Source organism: Wyeomyia smithii, chromosome 3 (assembly GCF_029784165.1).
Source record: "Wyeomyia smithii strain HCP4-BCI-WySm-NY-G18 chromosome 3, ASM2978416v1, whole genome shotgun sequence".
Lineage (NCBI taxonomy): Eukaryota > Metazoa > Arthropoda > Insecta > Diptera > Culicidae > Wyeomyia > Wyeomyia smithii.
In genome coordinates, this window is record NC_073696.1 from 28,123,609 (window position 1) to 28,147,913 (window position 24,305).

At 39.3% G+C, this 24,305-nt stretch overlaps 2 protein-coding genes across 2 annotated transcripts; both read left to right on the forward strand.

The window, feature by feature from the left end:
- The first annotated feature begins 5,958 nt into the window (after window positions 1-5,958).
- On the forward strand, window positions 5,959-6,571 carry LOC129731883 (uncharacterized). Its single transcript, XM_055692248.1, has 2 exons — window positions 5,959-6,025; window positions 6,083-6,571. Exons 1-2 carry the CDS (start codon window positions 6,020-6,022, stop codon window positions 6,500-6,502), a joined length of 426 nt encoding a protein of 141 aa, XP_055548223.1. The 5' UTR covers window positions 5,959-6,019; the 3' UTR covers window positions 6,503-6,571.
- A 14,747-nt stretch (window positions 6,572-21,318) lies between these two features.
- LOC129732337 (GATA zinc finger domain-containing protein 15-like) lies at window positions 21,319-22,375 on the forward strand. The gene is made up of 2 exons (XM_055693148.1): window positions 21,319-21,386; window positions 21,452-22,375. Exons 1-2 carry the CDS (start codon window positions 21,381-21,383, stop codon window positions 22,184-22,186), a joined length of 741 nt encoding a protein of 246 aa, XP_055549123.1. The 5' UTR covers window positions 21,319-21,380; the 3' UTR covers window positions 22,187-22,375.
- The last annotated feature ends 1,930 nt before the right edge of the window (window positions 22,376-24,305 follow it).

Sequence of the window (24,305 nt, forward strand, 5' to 3'; positions counted from 1 at the left end):
CTTGTAATTGTCGATTGTTATGATTTTTCGCTAGAACTTGTTGATAATTTTGTTCAACATATCTTCTTATGTTTTCCTATGAGTGGACCTATGTAACGCCTTCGAAATTATTTCCATAATAAGATTTATGTAATAAATTTAATTTGATCAGAGTTAAATAAGACGAAATCATGTATTTTTTTTTTTTTTTTTTTTTTTTTTTTTTTTTTTTTGTTATAATTTTGTTTATTAGTCTGAGTTTTTAATGCAAAATTTGTCAATTGTCTAAATCTAGGTGAAAATTCAATTCGGCTAAGTCTATTCTAGCGGCATTACATTCATTAACAAAACAAATATATTTTATAAAAATTTTTAGGATTTCTGTTCTCCGCCTTTCGTTTATTCCTGGTAAAGCAGGCCTTACTAAATCATCGAAATCGAACCGTCTCCATCCTCCCATGATTTCTGTAGTCCTCCGCCGAAGAACCGTCCAAGCTGGACCGACTCGTGCACATGTGCAGAATTTGTGATGGAGTGTTTCAGCTGTGTTGTCGTCACAGTATATGCAATTTTCATTTTCCACACGTTGCATTGTGAAAAGCAGTTTGCGATGCTCTATCTTTTCATTCACTAGTAAGTAGAGTTGTGATCACTGCGCCGAGTTTAGCTTTCTTGTTGAAATATTCCGCCACGTGCGGGGCCAGTTGTTTGCTGAATGATTGCGTTCCACTCTTGGTACCTCAGTCTGTTGGATAAAGTACTGATGGATTTGATCGGTGGATGGGTTCTGTTGGATTTGATGGGGAAGTTGGGACAAGTTTGAAAGGATTATTTTGAGATCAGGGAATTCAATCGAGATTGCAGGGCGAGGATTTGCATGAAAAAGAAGGGATCTATAAAAAGGGAGGGAGTCGATCTCTTGTAAGTGACGGTTTAATGCGAGCGACTTACATTTTAGCGCCGGTAATTGCAGTTTCAGTCCACCGTTTTCTTTGCTACGCGCCAGTTGCGTCATGGGTACGCGTGCGACCATGCCTCTCCATAAAAACATACCCATTGTTGATGTTAGTTTCGCAATGTGCACACATAAGGGAGGCAATACGGATGTAAGGTACCATATCCTGGAGGTACCGAATGTGTTGAGTATTATGACCTTCTGGTGCAGCGTCAGCATACGCAGCGACTGCAACCACATTAGTTGCTTGAACTTCCTTACTGCAGTGTCCCAGTTCAACGTCGTCATCAGCCGTATAGAATTTGCAAATACCACACCCAGAATTTTGACTGTGTCGACTGTTTGCAGCCAGTGGGTGTCAATTTGGTTTCCTTCATAAAATCCCACATTAATGGCAACCGTCTTGGAAAGATTCAATTTTGCACCAGCAGCATTCTCAAAGCGAGTAAATAACCCATTCATCTCGTCGATCTGATTGATCGATGTGACGATCACACTTATGTCGTCTGCATAGGCCACTAGTAAATCATCTCCACACACACGTTCCAGTCTACACACTAGTGGATGTAGGTACAGGACGAAGAGGTGCATGGACAACGGGTCTCCCTGTCGTACCGAGCGCTGGATTTCGAACGAACGAGAGAGATGTCCGTTGATCAGCAGCCGAGAGGTGGATCGGCTAGCGATGAGCGAGAGTAAAGCGATGAGATCCCGATTGAAACCCAGCGAGCGCATGGTCTCGAAAAGGAATGAGTGTCGGACCCGATCAAATGCGTGATCGAGATCAAAACTGATTAGTTTCCCAGCGCGACGGCGATGTCGCAGGCTCGCAATACGATCCTTCAGAGCGAGAGTGGCTTGAAATATGTTACGCTCTGAGTTCGAGCATTTCTGCCCGTCACTCAAGATCCGATGTTCTTCCATCACTCGCTCCAGCCTAGTTTTAATTATTCTGGAGAAGAGCTTGTAATCGCTGTTGAGCAGCGAGATCGGACGGTATGACCTGGCTGTTTGATCGCCTCCTCTCTTTTTTTCCAGTACTATTATACCTTCTACAAATGATCGTGGTAGATTCCCGTTGAGTGCTTCGTTCAGCAGCAGGTTCAGTTCTCGGTGGATGACATCAAACATGCGGTGGTAAAATTCTCTCGGTATTCCATCGCAGCCGGGCGATTTCCGAGATGCGCTTGCTTTAATTGCAGACCAGATTTCTGCAGTCGTGATTTCACTCGTGCAAGATTCATTCGATGGGTCGTTGGGTGGGATAATATTCTCGCAAATAAATTCATTTTCGTTCTCTTCTCCTCCCTCTTCTGAATATAGAGTCGAAAAGTAGTCAACCATCTGTGTTTCGATCTCTCGTGGTTCTCTTATTAGTTCGCCTTGCTCTGTCTGCACCTGTGTGATGACGGTTTTCTTCCTTCGCCTCTCCCCTAGCTGGTATATAGATAAGGGTTCTCCTGCCACGTGCGTTTCATTGATCCGCATAAACGTGTAGGAAAACCTTCGTTGGAGAGCTAGCATTTCTCCTTTTAGTCGATTGATGGTAGATAGTAATTCGGGATGCTGGTAGTAATCGTCGTACGCTTGTCGGAGTGCACCGTATAGGTGTTGATGCTCTCTATGGAATTCATCAAATGCAGTCCGCGATTTCCATTTAAAAAAGCTTTTTATTTTTGGTTTGACAAACGTGAGCCACCATTCGATCCAAGAACCATAGTTTCTTCGTTGTCGGGTCCAATATTGCCATTTGTATTGAAATTCCGCAACGTTTTCGTCGGTCAGAAGGTGTGGTCGGAGAGACCAAAAACCGCGACCATGTTCTTGACCGAGATTCGGGAGACATAGTCGAAGTGTTAATGCTTTATGATCGGTGAATGAGCAAACGTGAGCATGTGCTGTCCGTAGATGATCCTGTAGACCGGTGCTCACGTAAATCCGATCAAGGCGCGAGAGTGCGTTACGACAAACGTACGTAAACCCGGGGTCGCGTGGACACAGTTTTTCCCATATATCATGTAGCTGCAGTTGTTGGACAATTACTTTGAGGGCGGGGCTCGAGTTTGGGCTACTCGAATCACCTGCTCGAAGCACGCAGTTGAAATCGCCAGCCAAAATGACATTTGTGGTTCGATGCCGTAGGTAGTATGGGAGCGTCTCATTGAAAAAGTTCTCTCGATAGGCACGTTGTGTAGAGCCGGAGGGAGCGTAAACATTGCAGATCGTCGTATCTTGCACTCGCAGCGCAAGCAGTCGGCTATCCAAGCTTCTCTCAATGTGAGTGGCTTGGATGTGTTGTTTCAGCGCAATAGCTGTTCCTCTTCTCGAGTGGTCAATATTGAAGAAAACGACGTAACCCGGCAAGGAGAGCTGTTCGTTCTCTACTTCTTGTAGGCACACGATGTCGAGGCTATGGCTGTTGATGAAGGTTCGGAGCGCGTTCTGCTTCGTGGGGTTCGTAATTGTAGCGATGTTTATAGATGCGATGTTGTACGACGTGAGAGCCATTTAAAGAATGTATTCTGCCTCCATACCATCGTCATCGTCTTCCCGACGGGGCTTTTTACCAATCGGTTTGGTTCGGCTTCGTCTACTACTTGTAGAAGTGGAGGACTCATCTGTTTCGTTCCCGTTGTTGATTTTGCTCTGCAATCGCAGCGCGTTTTCCGGCTTTTTGAAGATGGTATCCGAACCCACGACAGGTTGCAATGGTGTTAGGAGAGACGTTTGCACGTTGGACACTTTCGTCTGCGAGCGTGTGGACATAACATTTGCTCCAGGTTGGGTACTCGTTTGTGTTTTCGGGCCCGAGGATTCACTCTGGCTCGAAGATTTTGGTAGTTCGGGAAACGCATCAGATGATAACGGTGGTGGAGCAAAAGGTTTTTGACCGACAGGTTTTCTATCTTGTTGCTTCACACCAGCTGATTTTTTGGGTTGATGACCGGTCACTGACCTGCCGGGCTGTCCAGTTTGCTTAGTCACGTTTGCGTAGCTCTTCTGGAATAGTAACTTTTTGTTCTGGACGCATGATATGCCAGTGTGCGCTTGTTCTTTGCAATGTCGGCATGATGGTGTTTGACCTTTGTACGTAATGAACGCTTGTTCTCCGTCGATTGTACTCCATGAGTCGATATTTCGCTTAACTAGCATACGGGCAGACCATACACCGAGCGGTATCCCTTCACATTCGTCACTCGCGCCCCATGATAACTCGCCAATCGAGATCACTTCACCATAGCCTTTAAGGAAATGGACAACCCTTTCTTCTGACACGTCTTCAGGAAGGTCATGAACTCTCACTTCGACACTACCATCTTCCAATGTAATACGAAGCCTAATTTTCTTCCCCTCACATTCCACTTCATGTTTTCCGTCGTGCTCATCTACAATTTTTTGTGCGAGCGTTAAGTCGCTGACCCTGACAAATGCACATGCCTCACCTCTATGGCACTGAAGTCGTTTGATATCTTCTCTTTTCAATTCGAGCACGGTACGACAGAAGCCGTAAAGTTTTCAATAGTGGGTTTAACGGTAAACTGCGAGTAGTCGATTTTAATAGTATTCTCTCGCCTCATCGCGGAAACACGTAACACGCGACGCGGCACGGTACAATCGGAAAAATTTCTGTAATAGATGCTTGACTTGTGATAAGCGCAATCGAAAGAACGTCTGCACGTCTCAGAAGCTGAGCGGTATCTGTATTATGATAACGTAGGTATTGTTGGGTTTGGTTTATGAGGAAATAGTGTTAATTCTAATTCAGACGCATTGCGAGAAATTATTGGTGCTTCTACAATAACAACGACAAGCTTGTGCCTTGCTCAATGAATCCACAATATCGTTAAGTGTAATCGAAGTTCTTTCGAGTGTTGTTCAATATATTTCTGAAAGAAAATTTATAGGGAGGCTGCGTATAAAAAAATACTTAAACCACAGAACAAACGAATCGTTGCTGTCTGCAGATTCTGCAACCTTTGTAACTAAAAATCCTTCTAATTACAGTGTTTAGTCCCACGTCACCATTTCATACAACCCTAGGGCTGTCTACCTTGTAGTATTTTCCCTAAATGTTCCGTGATCAACTTTGATACATCTTCTGGTTTATGATTACCACATGGCTGCGAGGAACTTGAGGCGCCGTGACGTCACTGATCTTGGTGTTATACTTAAACTAAACTTAAGTTTAGGCAACATTATGCCTCGATTATCAATAAAGCCAACCGACAACTTTGCCTAGTTATGAGAATTGATAAAGGATTTGATGATCCTCAATTTCTTCTAAGGTATTTTCACTTTTGCAATATTACATCGAATTTTCCTTCTGTTGATGCCCTGTTAATTTTTTTAACTTATTTTCAATTTGAGCATCCTCTTTTTAATTTTTGATTGTTAGCAGCGTGGTTTTGACAATTTTGTACTGTTATGTTATGTGTTTTCTTTATAGCTTTCTTTATAGATAACTATTGGAATACTTCTGTAGGTTGGGAGGTTTTCGACATACAGAGGATATGTCGATCATATTTAAAAATAAGATTAGATTAGGTTCTTCAGATATAACCTGAAAATAGGAGAAAGTCAAATGCCGCAACACAGAAAAAAAGCCCCAGACTTATTGTTGTTCACATCAAAGTTTTTTTTTCTTTAAATTTCAAAATATTAGTTTCTTGATTAAGGTGTTAAATTCATAAGCCTCTACCTAGTATGCTTGGTTTTGGTTTCTATGAATTATTTCATAATCCTTTAAGCAATATTGGTTATTCTTACACAATGTATGTAACATTTTGTTAAGAAACACCACACCTATCAGTTTTTGATGTTTTGCTGAAGCAACTTTATAATGTTACCTCGAAAGCTGTAATGAGTCACTTAGTATTTTAGGTAACTCATGTCATATTGCTTTAATTAAATTGAAAAAGGAAGTAAGTGGATCTCAGGGTCGCTACACACATTTGTTATGAAAATTGTTTACTCGTTGCAAATCATATAAATATCATCGTTCTATACCTCATTTAGCACAGTCCACTGCCATCAGTTCAGTGTCGCATCGGATTGAGTCTCTCCAAAGTTTAACCATCCGTGAAAATGAAGGTTAGTTTTAAAATTACCAAACGCACTTTACCACTCAAATAATAATCGATTCAACAGGTTTTCATCGCTCTTCTTGTCGCCACCTTGGCTATCGCCGCCCACGCTTCATATGTTCCAGCGGCATGGCCCGTTAGTTCCCATGGCTGGAATTCGTGGAACGGTTGGAATGGCTGGGACAACAGTTGGGAAGATCACAGTTCGCACGGTTGGCCAGCTTACGAACACTCCTGGCCAGCGGCTTCCTTGTACGACAACCACGGATGGAACGGATGGTACGGCCCCAAAGCCACATTGGTTCAAGCCAACGTCGCAAAAGTTGCCGCCCCCTGGGGACTCCCGTGGGGTTCGTACGGATACGGACACAACAAGTACCAGGAGGCTGTTCCGGTCGCCAAGTACATCGCGGCCAATCCCGGAGCGGTTCATGTCGCACCACTGGTTGGACACACCGTCAACCAGAAGCATATTGTTGCCTAAGACCCAAAGCCGCCCTTTTGCTTGACTCAAATTGTGATATTGAACTGGAAATAAATTCGTTTTAGCACATGCTCCGCATATTTGCCTGTGGGTATGATACAAAACCCACCCACAATCGATCCAATTGGGGATAAATAAAGTAAGGCAGACAACGTTGTTTACCCAAGCTAGTGCTGACAGGCACCAGACTCGTGAATCCAGCCCTTGCTGTGCTGGGAATGACGAAATATACGGAAAATTGTATCGCCACACGTAAACAGCATGTGAGCGCATGGGCGCCCGTAATTTTGCGCCATTTCGGACAACCTGCGCAATGTTCTTGGCGGTCTGTCTTTCCGGTTGAGGCACCTGGGAGTAATGAATGCGATATGCGAAAATAATACCTTTCGATCATTAGATTGATAAATAGAGGGGTTCCATTGAATTCATCGAACTGTTTTGAAACATTTTTTTGTTTTCTCTCTCTGATTTTATAAAGATAAGTTAATGCGGTTTCTGGTTCAACTCGCAGAGAAAACGTTAACTTGATCATCCCTACTGGAATTCTTCACTGATTGCTCCATTTCGCTACTGACGGCTGGTAATTGCAATTACTTGTATCTCCTGTGAGCGGTCTGTCTGTACGGTGCTCTAAATTGGAACGGTTCCAAATAACAACAACACCACCAATCCCTTAAAGTGTTTGATGGTAATTTTTACCTCAATCAGTTTAATGACACCAATTTACACCGATTTGTGATCTCTCCTTAGCCACTGTAATAAACTCAGCTTCATGGTGCAAAATTTGTCAACGAACCGCACCAGCTTTGAATCATTTCTTCAATTTTGTTTACATTTTAGCACCGGTTTCGGTTACCCGTTGAGGTAATTAATCATCATTCACCGACCTCACGAGCCTTCCTGTGCAGCAGCATGCACGCGTTTGGCCGGCGCCACCCATGCTGATCTGTGTGCCTCGACTGCAGGCCTGATTGCCGATACGAACCTAGGGTCCATCGGTAGCAGTGACGCTGTGTGGACGCGAATATGAAGCATGCGGAAAGCAAAGCTTGAAAATGAAAACCACGAAAGTCGACGGCGATGGGAGCGGGCGCGCGTGGTCCGTAGGCGAGTTCCATAAACAAGCGCGACTAAGTGCGCACCGCCAATCGCGGGGCAAAACACGACACAAAGCCGATCATGGTTGGAGGCTGGTTTATGCGATCCGGCATAATAGGTACGCCGAGTGGGTTCAGCATAGAGTAGCGTGCACTGCGCATATAATTCATGCCCATGCGATATCGTCAAGATCAATGTCACATACCAGTGATTGCCGGGGTTCGACGGAATTCTAACGGGACGGCTTGTGGTGCAACGAATTGTTGCTGTTTTTTTTTGTGTAAAATTGAGAACATAGGTATTGACACATTGGAATAAAATAAAACTGTTCTCGTATGAGGGTTGTGCCATTGTTGATAATTAATGTTTTATTATACTTCTGCAATGACAATTTATTTGCGAAATTGTTAATCAGTGTAGTTCGATTGCAAAGCTTGAAACAAATGGGCATGCAATGAAAGAATTTTTTTTAGAAATCGAGTTTATAAACAACCGAGCACCATAAAATGTATTGCTCAAGAGTATTATTCCGTCGCGTCACCATCAATTTGATGGAGACCTCGGTAATCAATCTAGTTGTTTATTATATTATTATTGTTATCATTTCAACGTAATCAAATTTTTAGATTGTACTTGTGCATAAACTAGAGTCCAAAATATTCTCATGCGCGATTCAGAATCCCACAATCACTTTAGATTCAACCACCATAAAAGGACAAAACTTGTTTTGTTGGCTTCCTGGCATTGCATGACTCAAAGAATTTAACTTACCGCGGAACAAGTTGAGGTAGAACTTACTAGAACTGGAGCGAATTTTTTCAATCATTCTGTCGGTATCAAGCGGAACCGTTCTGTGCTTGCTGCTGCCTACAGAAACGCCACACTGTTGATAGGAGAATTGCAAACCGGACTTGCTGTAGGTACGTTTTCCGTAGAACAACCGTCAGAATGGTTTTGCTAGTTCCCGATGCTTGGGCAACCAAAGCCAATAACTGTATCAAGGTCAGCTTCTTCCATACACACACTTGTCCCTTTGTGTGGTGTGTATCGAACCTCGAACTCCTTTCGAAGTTGAAATTCGACAACGCGCGCGAAACTTCCCACTTTGGTAAACACAGGCAGGCAGTTGCGGCAGCAGTGCGGCGCTGTTAGTGATCAGTACCCAAGCGAATGGCAATTTACGGTCATATGTCTTGACGCCTGACGGAAAGCCTCATAGTAATTGAGCCATATTAAATTATAGATATAGTAATTTAACCATCCGCGCATGTTGATGATTGGTTTTCTGTGACAGATAGGTAAAACTGTTAGAAAACAGCACAATTTTCGTTCAAGTCATCATTATAAGCTTTATTCTGTTGTCTGATATTTCATTAATACATAATGTCATGCTCAATTTTAAAAAAATTTAACATAATTATTTTTGTTGTTACAGGTCTCAGCTTTAGTTATAATTTGTTTTTCGTATGAATTTTATATAATTTTGAAATAACTTTCGCTGCATTTCGGTACGTCAAAAGCTTTCGCTTACGCTTTGCCGAGAACATGATGCTACAATTATGAATTTTTTTTAAAGGGGGGGATTTGTTAGCAGCTTAAGTATTTAGGATAAATATTAGTAAATAATGAGTATGTGTGTCCAATCACAAATGGTGACTTCTCAACACTGTTAGAAATTTGTAATTTTAATTGTTAGGATTTGTTTACTTTCGCAATTAGGACTTATCATTCGTAGGGATTTAAACCTACTTGACAAAAAAGGGGATGTAAACTCAAAACTATCTTAATTGCTAACATATTGGCTATAAAAAATACTAATCGTAGCGATTCAGGATTGAGGATTTTGTTTGACATTTTGTTTGATGGTTCAACACCAGTAAGTCTATGTAATTCTAGTGTACCAAACCAAGGAGGACGCTTCAAAATCATTTTCCGAATTTTATTCTGAATCCTTTGGAGCGTTTTCTTCCTTGTTGAACAGCAACTTGACCAGATCGGTACAGCATAAAGCATTGCTGGTCTAAAAATTTGTTTCTAAATCAAAAGTTTGTTCTTTAAACAAAGTTTAGAATTCCTGTTAATGAGAGGATATAAACATCTCGTATATTTGATGCACTTGGCTTGTGTACTCTCAATGTGCTCTTTGAAAATAAGTTTTTTATCGTAAATTAGTCCCAAGTACTTAACCTTGTCAGACCAACTTAAAATATCCCCATTCATCTTGACAACGTGATTATTGTTTGGCTTGAGGAAAGAAGCCCTAGGCTTATGCGGAAAAATTATCATTTGAGTTTTAGAAGCATTGGGAGAGATTTTCCACTTTTGCAAGTAGGAAGAAAAAATATCTAAACTTTTCTGCAACCGACTGCATATGACACGAAGACCTTTTCCTTTCACGGAAATGTTTGTGTCATCGCAGAACAATGACTTTGTGCATCCTGGAGGCAAATTAGGAAGATCTGAAGTGAATATGTTGTACAGGACTGGACCCAATACTGAACCTTGAGGCACACCTGCTCTGACAGGAAATCTATCAGATTTTGAATTCTGATAGACAACCTGCAGAGTTCGATCAGTAAGATAATTTTTTGAAATTTTGATTTGGAAAATTGGAAATTTAAAAGTTTGCAATTTCGCAATCAAACCTTCATGCCAAACACTGTCGAATGCTTTTCCTATGTCTAAAAGAGCAGCTCCAGTGGAATAACCTTCAGATTTGTTAGCTCGTATCATATTAGTAACTCTGAGCAATTGATGAGTTGTGGAATGCCCATGGCGAAATCCAAACTGTTCATTTGCAAAAATTGAATTTTCGTTGATGTGTGACATCATTCTGTTAAGAATAATTCTCTCAAACAGTTTACTTATTGAAAAAAGCAAACTGATTTGTCGATAACTAAAAACTTAAGCTGGATTCTTATCCGGCTTTAAATTGAAGTATTTTTTGCATTTTGCCATGATTTGGGAAAATAGGCAATTTTGAAGTAGCAATTGAAAATTTTTATGTTAAAGATTCCATCGTCACCAGGTGCTTTCATATTTTTCAAATTTTTAATAAATGATTTCATCTCGTTCAAGTTAGTTTCAAATATTTCTGCAAACTCTGCAAACTTGACGTGTGACTTCATTTTCAATTGGACTCACAAAATTCAAATTTGAATTATGAACACTCTCAAACTGCTGAGCAAGTCTTTGAGCCTTTTGTTCATTGGATACAAGAAAACGTCCACCATATTTTAAAACTAGAATAGGCTTAGAAGGTTTCTTAAGAATCTTCGATAGCTTCCAAAAGGGTTTTGAATATGGTTTCAATTTTTCAACTTTAGTCTCAAAATTTTGATTTCTCAGAAGAGTAAATCTATGTATAATCTCTTTCTGTAAATCTTTATAAATAGTTTTAAACACAGGGTCACGAGAACGTTGATATTGACGTCTGCGGACATTTTGCAAACGAATTAGAAGTTGAAGATTTTCGTCAATTATTGGTGTATCAAATTTCACTTGAGCCTTTGGAACAGAATAAGTTCTGGCATCAATAATTGCACATTTCAATGCTTCCAAAGCGGAATCAATATTCACTTCGTTTTGCAATTCAAGCTCATTATTGAAATTTCTCTCAATATGAGTACTGTATCTTTCCCAATTAGCCTTGTTATAAATAAAAACAGAGCTTATAGGGTTTAAAACTGATTCATGTGATATAGAAAAAGTTATTGTAAGATGATCAGAATCAAAATCAGCATGTGTGATCAAATCACTACATACATGACTTTGATCTGTTATCACCAAATCAATTGTTGATGGATTCCTTACAGAAGAAAAACTTGTAGGACTATTCGGAGACAAAATAGAATAGTATCCTGAAGAACAATCGTTGAATAAAATTTTGCTTTTGGAATTACGCTGAGAGTTATTCCATGATCAATGTTTAGCGTTAAAATCGCCAACTATGAAAAATTTTGAACGGTTTCTGGTGAGTTTTTGTAAATCACCTTTAAAATAATTTTTGTGCTCGCGTGTGCATTGGAATGGTAAATATGTTGCGGTAATAAATAAAATCCCAAGTTCAGTTTGAACTTCAATTCCCAAAGTTTCAATAACTTTCGTCTCAAGATGGTGAAGAGCACGATGTTTGATTCGGCGATGAATAATAATTGCAACTCCACCGCCGGAACGCTGAATCCTCTCATATCTATGAACCACGTAATTGGGATCATGTTTTAATTTGATGTTAGGTTTCAAAAATGTTTCAGTAATAATTGCAATGTGCACATTCTCATTGGCCTTCAATGAGCGAGCATTCCAATTTAATATTTTAATTGTTTTATTTAAAATCATTGCTAAATTTTAAATTAGAAACAATTTGAATCGTAAAATTCGTTCCAATTTGAATAGCTTCAAACATGGATTTTGCCTGTAACATGGCATTCATAAAATCGAACATTACCTGTTGCAGAAAAGAAAGTTTGCCTGCCGTAATAGGCCCCAAGCAGTTGACATTAGAAAAAATATTTTCGGTAGCAATATTAGCTGCCCAAGTAACAATTTAAGTCGTATTGCATTCTTTTAGCGGTTTTCATGACCAATTTCGCAAAACCAGAAATACTATCAGAACCTTCTAATAACCGCTATAAGTTTGCTTTACAGCCAGGTGGCCCACCCTTGCCAAGCTTATTAAAGCAATTATAAGAATTGCAATAAAACTGCTTTAGAACCACATGGAAAGAGTACCGCATACTATAAGCAGCTGGCATTACCTCCTTAAGAGCGCAATAAGTTTGGTTGCATTATTGCGCTCTGCTACTTGCCACAATAAGTCCAATTTTCATTGCTTGACAGCAACCGTAATAAGTTGATTTGTTGTGCCGTTCCTGCACAAACAACAAAAAATAACAAAAATGATCTCATTGTTAGCAAAAATGAATTGGATTGTTTCAGCTCAGTTTTTCAGAAAAAAAAATCTAGCCGTGTTCTTCAATACAGAGATAGATCAAAATCAACTTTGGATATTCAATTTATTTGTTAGTCAGACGACGATTCGATTTTGTTTCAAGATCATAAAAAGTTTCAAAAATATCAATATGGCGCGGTTGGTAATTAGTTGGTATCAATCGTAGCCGCAATAAGCCTAGTTCAATGATATATATGTTGTAAGGTGCGGCAAAGATTGGATGCCTGTATTATTAGAGAAAAATATGGTAAATCCCTGGGGCCTAGACAACTTTATTTTTATGAAATTCTGACATCACACCGACGAGATTGAGGAACCAACGAGCTTTGATAAAAATCAAGAGGTGCACGAAAAATGCAACGATACATACTTAGTTTAATTGAATATTGAATATATTTCGAAATATATCAATAGTGTCTTGCCCCTACCTTATTTTAAAGGACGCATAAGTTAACGACATAGGAAATTATTTTCAACCAAAACAAGACAAACTGGCAATAAAATTAAAAAAAAAACTACCGAAAAGCTCTAAGTTTGCCGCGTTACTTTATTAGAATTTTGAAGTTCTACGTCATCAATGTTCACAAATGCGCTGCAAGATGCTCTAAAGCATTTTACACACATCTTACGGAGACTGCGACAGAATTCTGCATCACATTAAACCAACTAAGCCACTTTTGTCACACATGTATGTGTATCATTGCCTGCATATATTTGTTTACAATTTTGACAGGTTAAAACTGGGCATTTGAATGACCGCAATAAAACTGATTTCTATGTTATATGACAGCAAGCTGGAGTGGTTTTATGAGGCAATAGATAGTAATAATAAAACCAATGAAGCAAAATCGCATTGACTCTTGCCGGTTTTATTGTAAGTTTTATTAGAGTTTTATTGATAGCTATCAGTGTTCATTACGACTTGCTATTTTTGGCAGCGGGTTTAACCGCCATAAAACCGTTGGTAATATTCATTGCTGTGATAAAACCGTTAGAAAACCAAGTAGCTATAGAATTGTTACTTGGGTAATAGCAATAATAATAGTAATAGCTATATTTTTATTTTCTACCGGTTTTTGTTTACCCCCCATATTAACGGTCATTTTCGAACTACCAACATTAGGTGAACTAATGTTCGAACTACCTGTTACCTGTGCATATGTTAAACGGGTATGCAAAGGAGTAGAAAAATTTGCTGGTACAGCGGGGCTTGTTATGTTTTGAAGTTTGTTTTGATTGGGAAACTGAATTTTGTTCACCTTGCCTTGCCTTAACAATGGCTAAACGGATGGGGCATTCGTAAAAATTTAACATATGGTTGCTGTTACAATTGGCGCACCGTATTTTTTTACTCTCTTTCACAGGACATCAGTCCTTTTTGTGAGAGTTTCCACAATAAAGGCATTTTGGGTCCATGTTACAGAAATTCGATCCATGGCCGTATCGTTGACAAGTACGGCATTGAGTGATATGCTTTTCACCTCCGCCAAACTTTCTATAAATTTCCCATTTTACACGCACATTATATAAAGCATGTGCTTTTTCAAAAAATTTTAAGTTGTCAACCTCACTGCGGTTAAAATGGATTTAATAGTTTACAAGGGAAACTCCAGTTCTCTGGCTGTTTTCACCTCGTGATTTTTGTTTCATAAGAATTACTTGGGTAGGGGCTAAATGTTCAATTTCAATATTTTCGACTAAAATGTTGAATTCAATATTTTGCAGATTCGAGTTTGTGGGCGAGTCATTTAAACTTGATTGGGTTCGCGTTTGTGGGTTTTTAATAGATGAATGTTTCATAATGATGCATGAGTTTTAGGATAATTTTAAATTACACTTGGTAGCTACCGTTTTGACTCAAACTTAGAACAGTCTCAAACTTCGAACACTTTAGAATGAAAACCACATTATTATAGCTAGAGTAATCAAAAGTATGATTATTATATACCATTTCGTTCCTCGGAATGTCCTTTACCCTGTCATGTATAGCTCTTCACTGTGGGGCCATTTCCAGGGAACCAGCAGGCGTTGAAAAAAGTGACAGTCAGTGTTGGGACGGTTTGCCTATCTATGTCTTAGTAATTACATGGAAGTGTTCGGAATTTGAATCAAAACCTAGGTTTGAATTCTCGTTAATTTAATAAACAAAACTTGTTTGAATCTTTATAAATACCACTTGATTGCAACAAAAATAAATTAACCAACATGGTAAACCTTTGAGATCGTCGAAAAAAATTATTTTTCGTTGATTATTTCGGCAAGAAGTTACATCATAGCTTAAGTGTTCGAAATTTGATGCATTACGGTATATTTTCCACGATATTTTCAACATTCGCAAAAATTGAACACTATAATTATTTTTGTATATTTTGATTCATATGTCTATCTGATGTTTTTTTTTTTAATTTTTGAGCGTTTGACACAACATAGCCGTATTTAGGAGGAGGAGAAGAGGGGAGGGAGGCAGGACATGCATGGCATCCTGCCCCTCACATAAAGGGCTCCCACTTATCATGACTTATGACTAACCAAAAAAGTAGGAGGATGGTGACCTAGACACGACCGCATGGTTCACGTGGGACTACCTAAATTATTATTCATCAAAGTCTTTAGTTATATAATTATTTCATTGCGGCTCTCGTACGCGTTCTAACCATGATATATTTATGCGATAATGCAATGAAATTTGTATCTGCACGTCACAGTTTAGGAAGATATCGAGCAGCTAAAGCCGCTGAAAAGAGACTCCATCGCCGGAAGAAACATCAGCATAGGAAGCGTGTTCTTTCGGAGGCAAAGGGCTGCTTCTCCAGGCACGATGCGAGGAGCTTCTACAAAATAATTAACGGAATCAGGGTTGACATTGAGAATGATGGACATGCTGTGGATTCACCAACCATGGACGATGTGAAGAAAGCAGTTGAAAAGCTGAAGAACTGCGAAGCAGCTCGGAAGAACGGCATTTCCGCCGAGCTTTCCGAGGTCGGGAGCGAACAGCTGTATCGGATCATGCTGAAAGTGTGAGCTGATGAAGAATTACCCTCGAAGTGGTTGGAGGGTCTCATATGCCCGATCTACAAAAAATGCCTGAACTGAAGTAACCATCGAAACATAACTCGTCTCAATACTTTGTTCAAAAATGTACACGCAAAAGTTGAAGTCTTGTACAATCATTGTGTCTTCCCGATTCGCACAAATGTTGCACAGAAATCGCACAATAAATGTGTGAAACGCATAACGCAACAGTTGTACTGCGAATACATTGACATAGATTGAAATCAGAGTATGTATCATATACCGACACTTTATTTCTCACATCGAGTGTATTAGTGACTGCTTTTTCTCTCTTGCTCGTAGATTTTCCATGTACGTGCGACGAGACTAGATACGGCACATATAATTTGCAGGTTGCTCTTTCGCTTCTTTTTCGGTTCGGGTTGCGACTGTTATAGCGAATTTCTTTGTTCCACCAGCTCACCTCGTTTTGACCTGGAAGCACACTTACTGCTGTCAAAACCCTTCTTTATTCGCTCGATTTTGACCCAGTTTTGACCTGCCGTGCTGCCTGAAGCGCACTGTAAAATTTGTCAGCTTCAACCCACCACCGCACGTGCTAAGTTCGTAAACAATTATCTGGCATCTTTTTCTTACTTGCGTCTTAAATGGCGATGACGTTTTATTATTCTTCGGCAGTTTTGCCCGCACACAGTAGAATAATGAAATTCGCTGTTAGTCTCACTTGTTGTTAGTCTCACTCATACTGTCGATGCGTGCTTGCTGCTACTCAGGGGAAAGCGTGTGTGCAAAAGACTTGAGAAGCGTAGCATATGTCTCGTTCTCAAGCAGAAAGGAGGAGAAAGGTTTTGCTTCTCGCTCGCTTTGTAAAGCTGCTTGATACCAGCTGAAACTGTTTAGGTGTAGTAGTTTGGAGGTGACAAATACATTCAAAAAACACTAGAGCATTAATTGCGTTATGCCCAACACGCAATCATTGTACTGGTTCCTAACCACATCAACAATTGCGCTAAAAACGCACGATTTTGTACTGGTTTCGCACCATCCAACTTTTGTGTGTATGAATGTATGAAATGTACAGAAATCCATCGACTGAGGCCGTTTTAGGAAACCTTTGTTGGCGAATACCAATGTTGTTTTCGAGGGGGACGCTCCACAATGCTTACCCTGCGACGAATTCCAAGAATTCAACTTGTGGGCGCACCTTTTGTTCATTTACTTCAGAGCAGCGTACGTTTAAGTTGAGAGAAATAAATTATGGCATATGATGCGCGAGCATGGTTTTTCTACAAAGATACACGATCCAACAACGAGTCGATTTATGGTCGTCACTTTTGTCAGGGCAGACCAACAATTGAGCGTCTAATGGAAAAATTTGAATTCACAGGCACAGTACGAAATGTTCCCGTGCCAGTGAGACAAAAAACAACATGTCAACAAGCCAGCGACGATTGATGAACTTTGTATGAAGAGCGAACGTGAAATTTTAGCAGTATCGGTCGATTTATGCTTGAAAACCGTCGAAAATTGAGTTCAGCGTCTGGACTTCTGCAAGTGTGCCCGTGGTGGCCATGCAAATGAAATCGAGTTCCATACATGATGGCATCAAATGTTCTTTAATTAAGAATTTCATTTGATATCCAGGACCGTTTGTGTTTTATTGAAAAAAAAAATACTTCTGTAGCGCTCTTATTGAAAAACCCTTTACATGGTGGCTGGTAGAGATCGTGGTAGCCTGTCCGATGTTGGTGCTGCGGTGGTGATAAGATTTGTTTCACTTAGTGTTTGGTCGTTCCCTTTAATTTACTGCAGCGCCTCTAGTTGTCATACCGAAAAACTAATGACAGCGTTTTGATCTAGAAGGTTTGTTGATTTAGTGGTGAAAATTTCGTCAGGGTTGGTACACGCGTTGAAAAATTATCCACGATGGAACGCGAGACATGAGAATAAAATGTGCACACCTGCGTTGAAAACCCAACATGGTCAGGAGGAATGATCGCCAAGGCTCTCAAACTACCGAAATTGACTGTGAATACCGTGCTCAAACGTTACCGGGATACTTTGACGGTAGATCGCGCTAAACAAACCAAACGTATAAGTGGAACATTGGACCGGAAACTAAGAGTGAAGGTCATCAGGGCAGTCCGGAATAATCCTGGGGTCTCCCTCCGTGATTTGGCGAAAAGATTCAATGCAGCGCATAGTACAGTTCGTCGAATCTGTACGCGTGAAGGATTACTGTCGTATCATGCCAGCAAACAACCCAACAGGACGCTGAAACAGAGCCTAGTTGACAAAACCCGAGCAAGTCCTGACAGAGGAAAACGGTTGTATTTGGATGGACGATGAAACATACGGCAAAATGGACCCGCAAGTTCATGATTTGGCAAGCCATCTGTAGCGGCGAAAAGAAGACAAATGTTGTCATCACTGGAGCAACTATGAATGGACAAGTTTACAAGGAGAAGTGTTCTCCGGAAATAGTTTTGCCGTTCATCCAATCACATGAAGGCCCCGTGAAGTTCTGGCCCGATCAAGCTAGCTGCCACTACGCCCGGGATGTATTAAAATGGTACAAGCGAAAAAATTGATGTTATCAAAAAAACCCAAATTAATCCACCTAGCGGTGAGACTCAGCCTTTCTCATTCCAACTTATTATTTGTTAAAATAGAATCCAACAACGCTCCAATTTAAAAAAAATTCATTTTGAAAACTTCTGCTGGATTTATTTTTCACTTTAAAGCACAATTATAACGAACATTCAAAACCTAACAATACAACAAACCATAACACATGCAAATACCATGAAATAAATATGTTTCAAATACATCACGCGAAAAATCCACTGCCGACTTATTCTATTGCTCACCCTTAACTACACATACTGCTGTGCAGGCGTTGTTTATGCGACTGAGAGGAATATCTCATCACATATAGGAGAGTCAGCTGACGCTAATAGACCTATGTGATCGAGACCAAAGCCAGTCTGAGTCATGCCTGCGAGTGCGACACAACAACGGAAGGTGCTCCGTAGGGCTAAATTTTTTCGAACTAGTTTCTATATTTTACAACGGTTTTTACTCGTTAACATTCAAGTTCATTAAAGGCAGACAGTGTATGTAGCCGGGGAAGCGAAAAATATGTGAACTGAAAATATGATACAGATTTGGAAAATTTCAACAACTTACGACTAATAATTGCTTTAGTAAAATTGAGTATATCGGCTTTCCAGTCATCTGCTTATCAAAACGAAAATAAATTTTCGTTTTGATAAGCAGATGACTGGAAAGCCGATATACTCGATTTGGAAAAATATATTGCATTCAGACGGGACTTGAACCCGTAGTCTCCCTGACTACTTCATTGGTTGCCGGAATACAGCCTAAAATGGTCAAATTCTTTCTAATCTACAACTTGATAGTTGAAAAATGTTGAGACCACATATTTTAATCATTGCTATAGTTTTAAACAGTCTCCGGGCTACGTTTCTTTCCATAACTTTTAAACCACATGTTTAAACATTATGAAGTTCATTGGTTGAGGGTTTTAAAGACAAGTTTATTTGGTCATTTGAATCCAACTATGTTCAGATCGGTTGTGTAGCTTCTGTGGTAATTAAGTTTCGTGATTTTTACAATTTGATATATTACGGGCAAAGGTAAAGTCCGATAACAATGTAATTAAATAGGGTTTTATGCGCAATTAATTTCGTGAAAACCGGTCTAATCATTTCTGAGAAAAGTGAGTGAGTTCAAGCAGTCTTTGGAAAACATTTCAGCATCTGGAAAGCATTTCTTTACATAACTTTTGAACCATATGTTTAATCATTAAGAAATTCATAAGTTAAAGGTTCTGGAAATAGCCCGTTCATTTGACAGTGTAGTTGTGTAGTTTTTGAGATATTGATTTTTCGTGATTTTTACATTTTGATACATAAACTCTAAACTAACAATCCGATTACAATGAAATTCAATAGCAACCTATGAGGTAACTAGACCTGTCATTTGCAATCAATTTCACGGAAATCGGTCCAGCCATCTCTGAGAATAGTGACCGAGAAAAAAAAGTTGCACATACACACACGCACACACATACACACATACACACATACATACATACATACAGAAAATGCTCAGCTCGTCGAACTAAGTCGAGTGATATACGACATTCGGCCCTTTGGAACACTTTCATACCTATAGTTTTTGCAATGATTGCTATACATTCTAGGAGAAAGGCAAAAAGGACCACCAAACTCCCAGTCAAGCGGAAATTGATGAAGTGTGGCAAATCAATCAAAACATCATATTTATTCTTGCAAATTTCGAAGTTTTTCTCATCGTGTTTGTATTGTTTTAAATTTTATAACTGTCAACGCCATTGAATTTTCGATGCTTTCCTGTAAATAGTTGCGGACAATTTTAAACTTAAAAATCCCGTTCAACACCAGTCTAATCATATTATTTGCTATGCCCTAATGATCTGATGTTATTTTTACCTTGGGACAGCGGTTCAGAACCTGGGGTACGCGTTCCCTTAGGGGTACACAAATACCTTCAGGGGTTACGCGAAAAAAAATCGGTAATAGCGGACAAAGCAATTTTTCTTTGTAAAACTACAATATTGCTCTCAAAACATGACTGTAGCAATCAAACAAACCACAGTTGAATTTGAAACCAGAAATAAACCCTCCATAACAAGATCTACCACTACTCTCTCTCACGTTGCGAGAACAAACCAAACCAGGGGTACCTACAATTGATTTGAAAATATCGCAAGGGGAACGCGGACAAAAAGAGGCTGAGAACCGCTGCCCTAGGGTATTGAGGCTATTATTTTTACTACTTTCAGTAAACTCAAATGGTTTCAAAATGTCTTACTGTTAATGTAATGAGGGGCTATAAATTGTATAAACGACTGCCAGAAATAACTTTGTGTTAACCTAACTTTTATCTGTTATTATTTTCTTAATGCTGAGCATTTTATTACACTGGCTTGTACGTTTGCAGGTCCACCCAACTTCATCATTAGAACCTCTATGCTTCTTTCGAAACCCCAATCCCTTCCTCCCTCATCGCGCACACGGTTATGATTAGGCATAACTCAATCTAGGCGTAGCAGCACAGCTGTCAAATGAACGTTATAGATCAATCAAGTCCTATACTACTAATGATACGGTTAATAAATAAATGCTGCACCGAAAGTGCACGTGCATGTGAATGGATCTCAACGTTAAATGAATCACTCGGTCTTGAGCATTTTGCAGAGCAATAAAAATTCACAGCTTTTCAATGCTAAAACACAACAAACTTTCATTTGAGAGCGCGAGGGGGCTAACCTCGAGTGCCAATAATAGAAGGCATGTGCCCCACAATTTGTGAAAAATAAAGTGATGAAAATTCATTTACACCAGCTACTTTAGGCGGTCGCTCAACTGCAACTGCTGCAGATTGGCAGCATTAAAATTCAGCACGGCGTCTGATTATCGTCCCCTATTTCAATGGACCACCCCCTGGTCCGGATGGCGGAGGAAAATTGCCAACCAAAGAGATAAACTTTGACCGAAGACCTTTAACGGTTCGATTCATTTTTTCGTCGTTTAGAAAGAGAGTTATCTTATTTTGGTCAGAGATGTCAGGTTTGATATTGGTGCTTACTCTTCGGAGTGACTGACTCTGAAGAAACGGTTTATCAAACGTGCACTTCATATAAAAGTTGACACCGTCAGGTATCCTCAACTATAGTTCGGTTGATCTTTCAGGTGTTCGGTGCGGAGTGGTTTTTTCGGTGGTTTGCCTAAATTCAGTCACGGCATTATGAAGGTGTTTATTTAATTTTGTGATGTTATAGAAAATATTAGCTAATATCAACATTGGTGAACTTGTAGGTGTGTTTCATAATATTCTCTTTGGTGGCACTAGCCGCTGCGGATGCTGAGGTGCAAGAACCTTCTACCGTTTTGCAGCCCCCGAGTGAAGGTCAGCAGGACTTTCATGCTCCTTGGACTGAACAGAACACCTGGCAACCGATCGTCGATCCACAGCAACCAATCAATGAAGAACAAGCTGGCACTCACGATCATCATCCGCATGAAAGTTATACCAGTAACGTTCAGTACCAGAGCCAGCAGTTTCAGGACCACAACACCATCGAAAGCACTCCATCCAGCGTAGCGGTTCAGGTCAATCACCCACACTGTGCAACTTCGTTCACCAACGTAAACCGATATGACACACAATGGCCAAACAGCAACTCTGTTGTTGCCTTGTCAAGTTATCATACCGAGCAGCAGCCAGCCGTGGTCGACTACAGCAACAATGTAGCCCTCTCGAATCCATGGAGTGGCAACACCGAATACATCAACAACAACAACAACAACAATCTTGGAGTAAACTCTAATCTATGGAGTGACAATAACAACCTGCATCATGCTGCCGTTTATCAACACCACCAGCCAAGTTATGGACATGCATACAATCACTATGATAGTGCCAGCCTCAAGCACCATCAACCCGCGGCCAAGTACATCGCCATCACTCCCGGATCTATCCACATTGCTCCACTGCCGGGTCACACCGTTTCGCAGAAGTTTCTGAACCTAAATCAGGCAGGTACCTGGTAATTATGGACGGTTCCTACTAATTTGTTGATTAGTTTGTAATACATTGAGAAGACTGCTAATAAAAAATGTGATTTCATTGCACAGTGGTACAGAACGACAATTTAGGCGGACATGGGGGTTTCGACGCGATTTTGTGATTTTACAGCAATACTTTCTATGGAGAAGTTGCTTCTTATATATAGGTCTATATATACACTTGAATAAAAACTAGGGTGGTCCTTAAAACTGCAAAATATAATAACTAAAATTCTTATTTGTGAAAAAAATGTTGAACTATCTTTGGCAAAGTTGTAGATCACTTGATACAATTTTGTAAAAGATTACTTTTTGTAGCTCTTGAATTGACTGAATTAGAGGAATTCTGCTTAGGGTGGCTCTAAAAAAACAGTTTTTTTGCTCTATTATTTTTATTTCAAATTTCTTAGTAAAGTTGAGTTCAGACAACTTTTAGAACTTTAAAAGACGCAACTTTTGGTTGCTAAACTTCGAAGATATCTTTTACGGGTGAAGAGCTATAAATGTTTTAATTTTTGAAATACGTTTTTTTTTCAAAAGTTGATATCTCTGAATGGGGCAAATGAAAACAATATCTTCTGGTTTCATTTGGAAGAGCAGTTCGTGTTCTTTATCAAATGAAAAAATTGGAGTTATACTTTTTCTTGAAATTTAATAAAACTAATTTGAATCTGCTAACTTTTGTCGAAAAAGTAAAATTTTTTCATTTATAGTTTATTTTTTTTTGGTAAAACTACTGTACATATTTTTCGGTAAAGTTATAGAGAAGCTTAGTCAAGATAACTTCGCACATAAAACCACCTATATCTCTCAAATTGACTGATAGAGCGTAACTTTGCTTGTTGGATTCACGATTTTTCATATATAAATATATATTTTGTTCTATACTTGCAACCAATTTCTCAGATACAAAAGACAAGTATTTGTCGCAGTGGCACTTCTGCATAATGCTCTCCAGGCAAACAAAAAAAAATTCCCAGCTATTTCTGTTTAGTTTTTAAAACTTCCATTCTGTCGCCAATGGCAACCTTTACATATTACATATTGAACTTTGCACCATATCTTCACTTTATAAGTTACATCAGTGTCAGTGGCGTAGCGTGACTAGGTGACACCCGGGGCATAAAATTTTGGGTGTCACCCCCCTAAGTCGCAATAAAAATTATATTACAACCAATAGGAGAAAATGTATATAATTTTCGTGAGTGTCACCTCTGAAGCATGGTAATTGATTATTATTTTTGCGGATGTCACACTTCTAGAAGTGACACGCATGAAAATATTCGAATGGATGTCACCTCATACCGCCTCCTCCGCCCCACCACGCTACGCCAGTGATCAATGTTTTTAGTTTTCAAAACTGTAACTTTTAAAATGAATATATAATTACAAGTTCAACACGCATCTAGTGTATAGAGTTAAAAATAAGTTTATATATGAAAAATCGTTGATCCATCAGGCAAAGTTACATTCTATCAGTCAATTTGAGAGATATACGTGGTTTTATGTGCGAAGTTATCTTGACTAAGCTTCTCTATAACTTTACCGAAAAATATGTACAGTAGTTTTACCAAATAAATAAACTATAAATGAACAAATTTTACTTTTTGACAAAAGTTAGCAGATTCAAATTAGTTTTATTAAATTTCAAGAAAAAGTATATCTCCATTTTTTTCATATGATAAAGTACACGAATTGCTCTTCCAAATGAAACCAGAAGATATTGTTTTCATTTGCCCCATCCAGAGATATCAACTTTTGAAAAAAACGAATTTCAAAAATTAAAACATTTATAACTCTTCACCCGTAAAAGATATCTTCGAAGTATAGCAACCAAAAGTTGCGTCTATCAAAGTTCTAAAAGTTGTCTGAACTCAACTTTACTAAGAAATTTGAAATAAAAATAATAAAGCCAAAAAACTGTTTTTCCTCTAATTCAGTCAATTCAAGAGCTACAAAAAAGTAATCTTCTACAAAATTGCTTAGTATCAAGTGATCTACAACTTTGCCAAAGATAGTTCAACATTTTTTTCACAAATAAGAATTTTAGTTATTATATTTTGCAATTTTAAGGACCACCCTAGTTTTCATTCAAGTGTATATA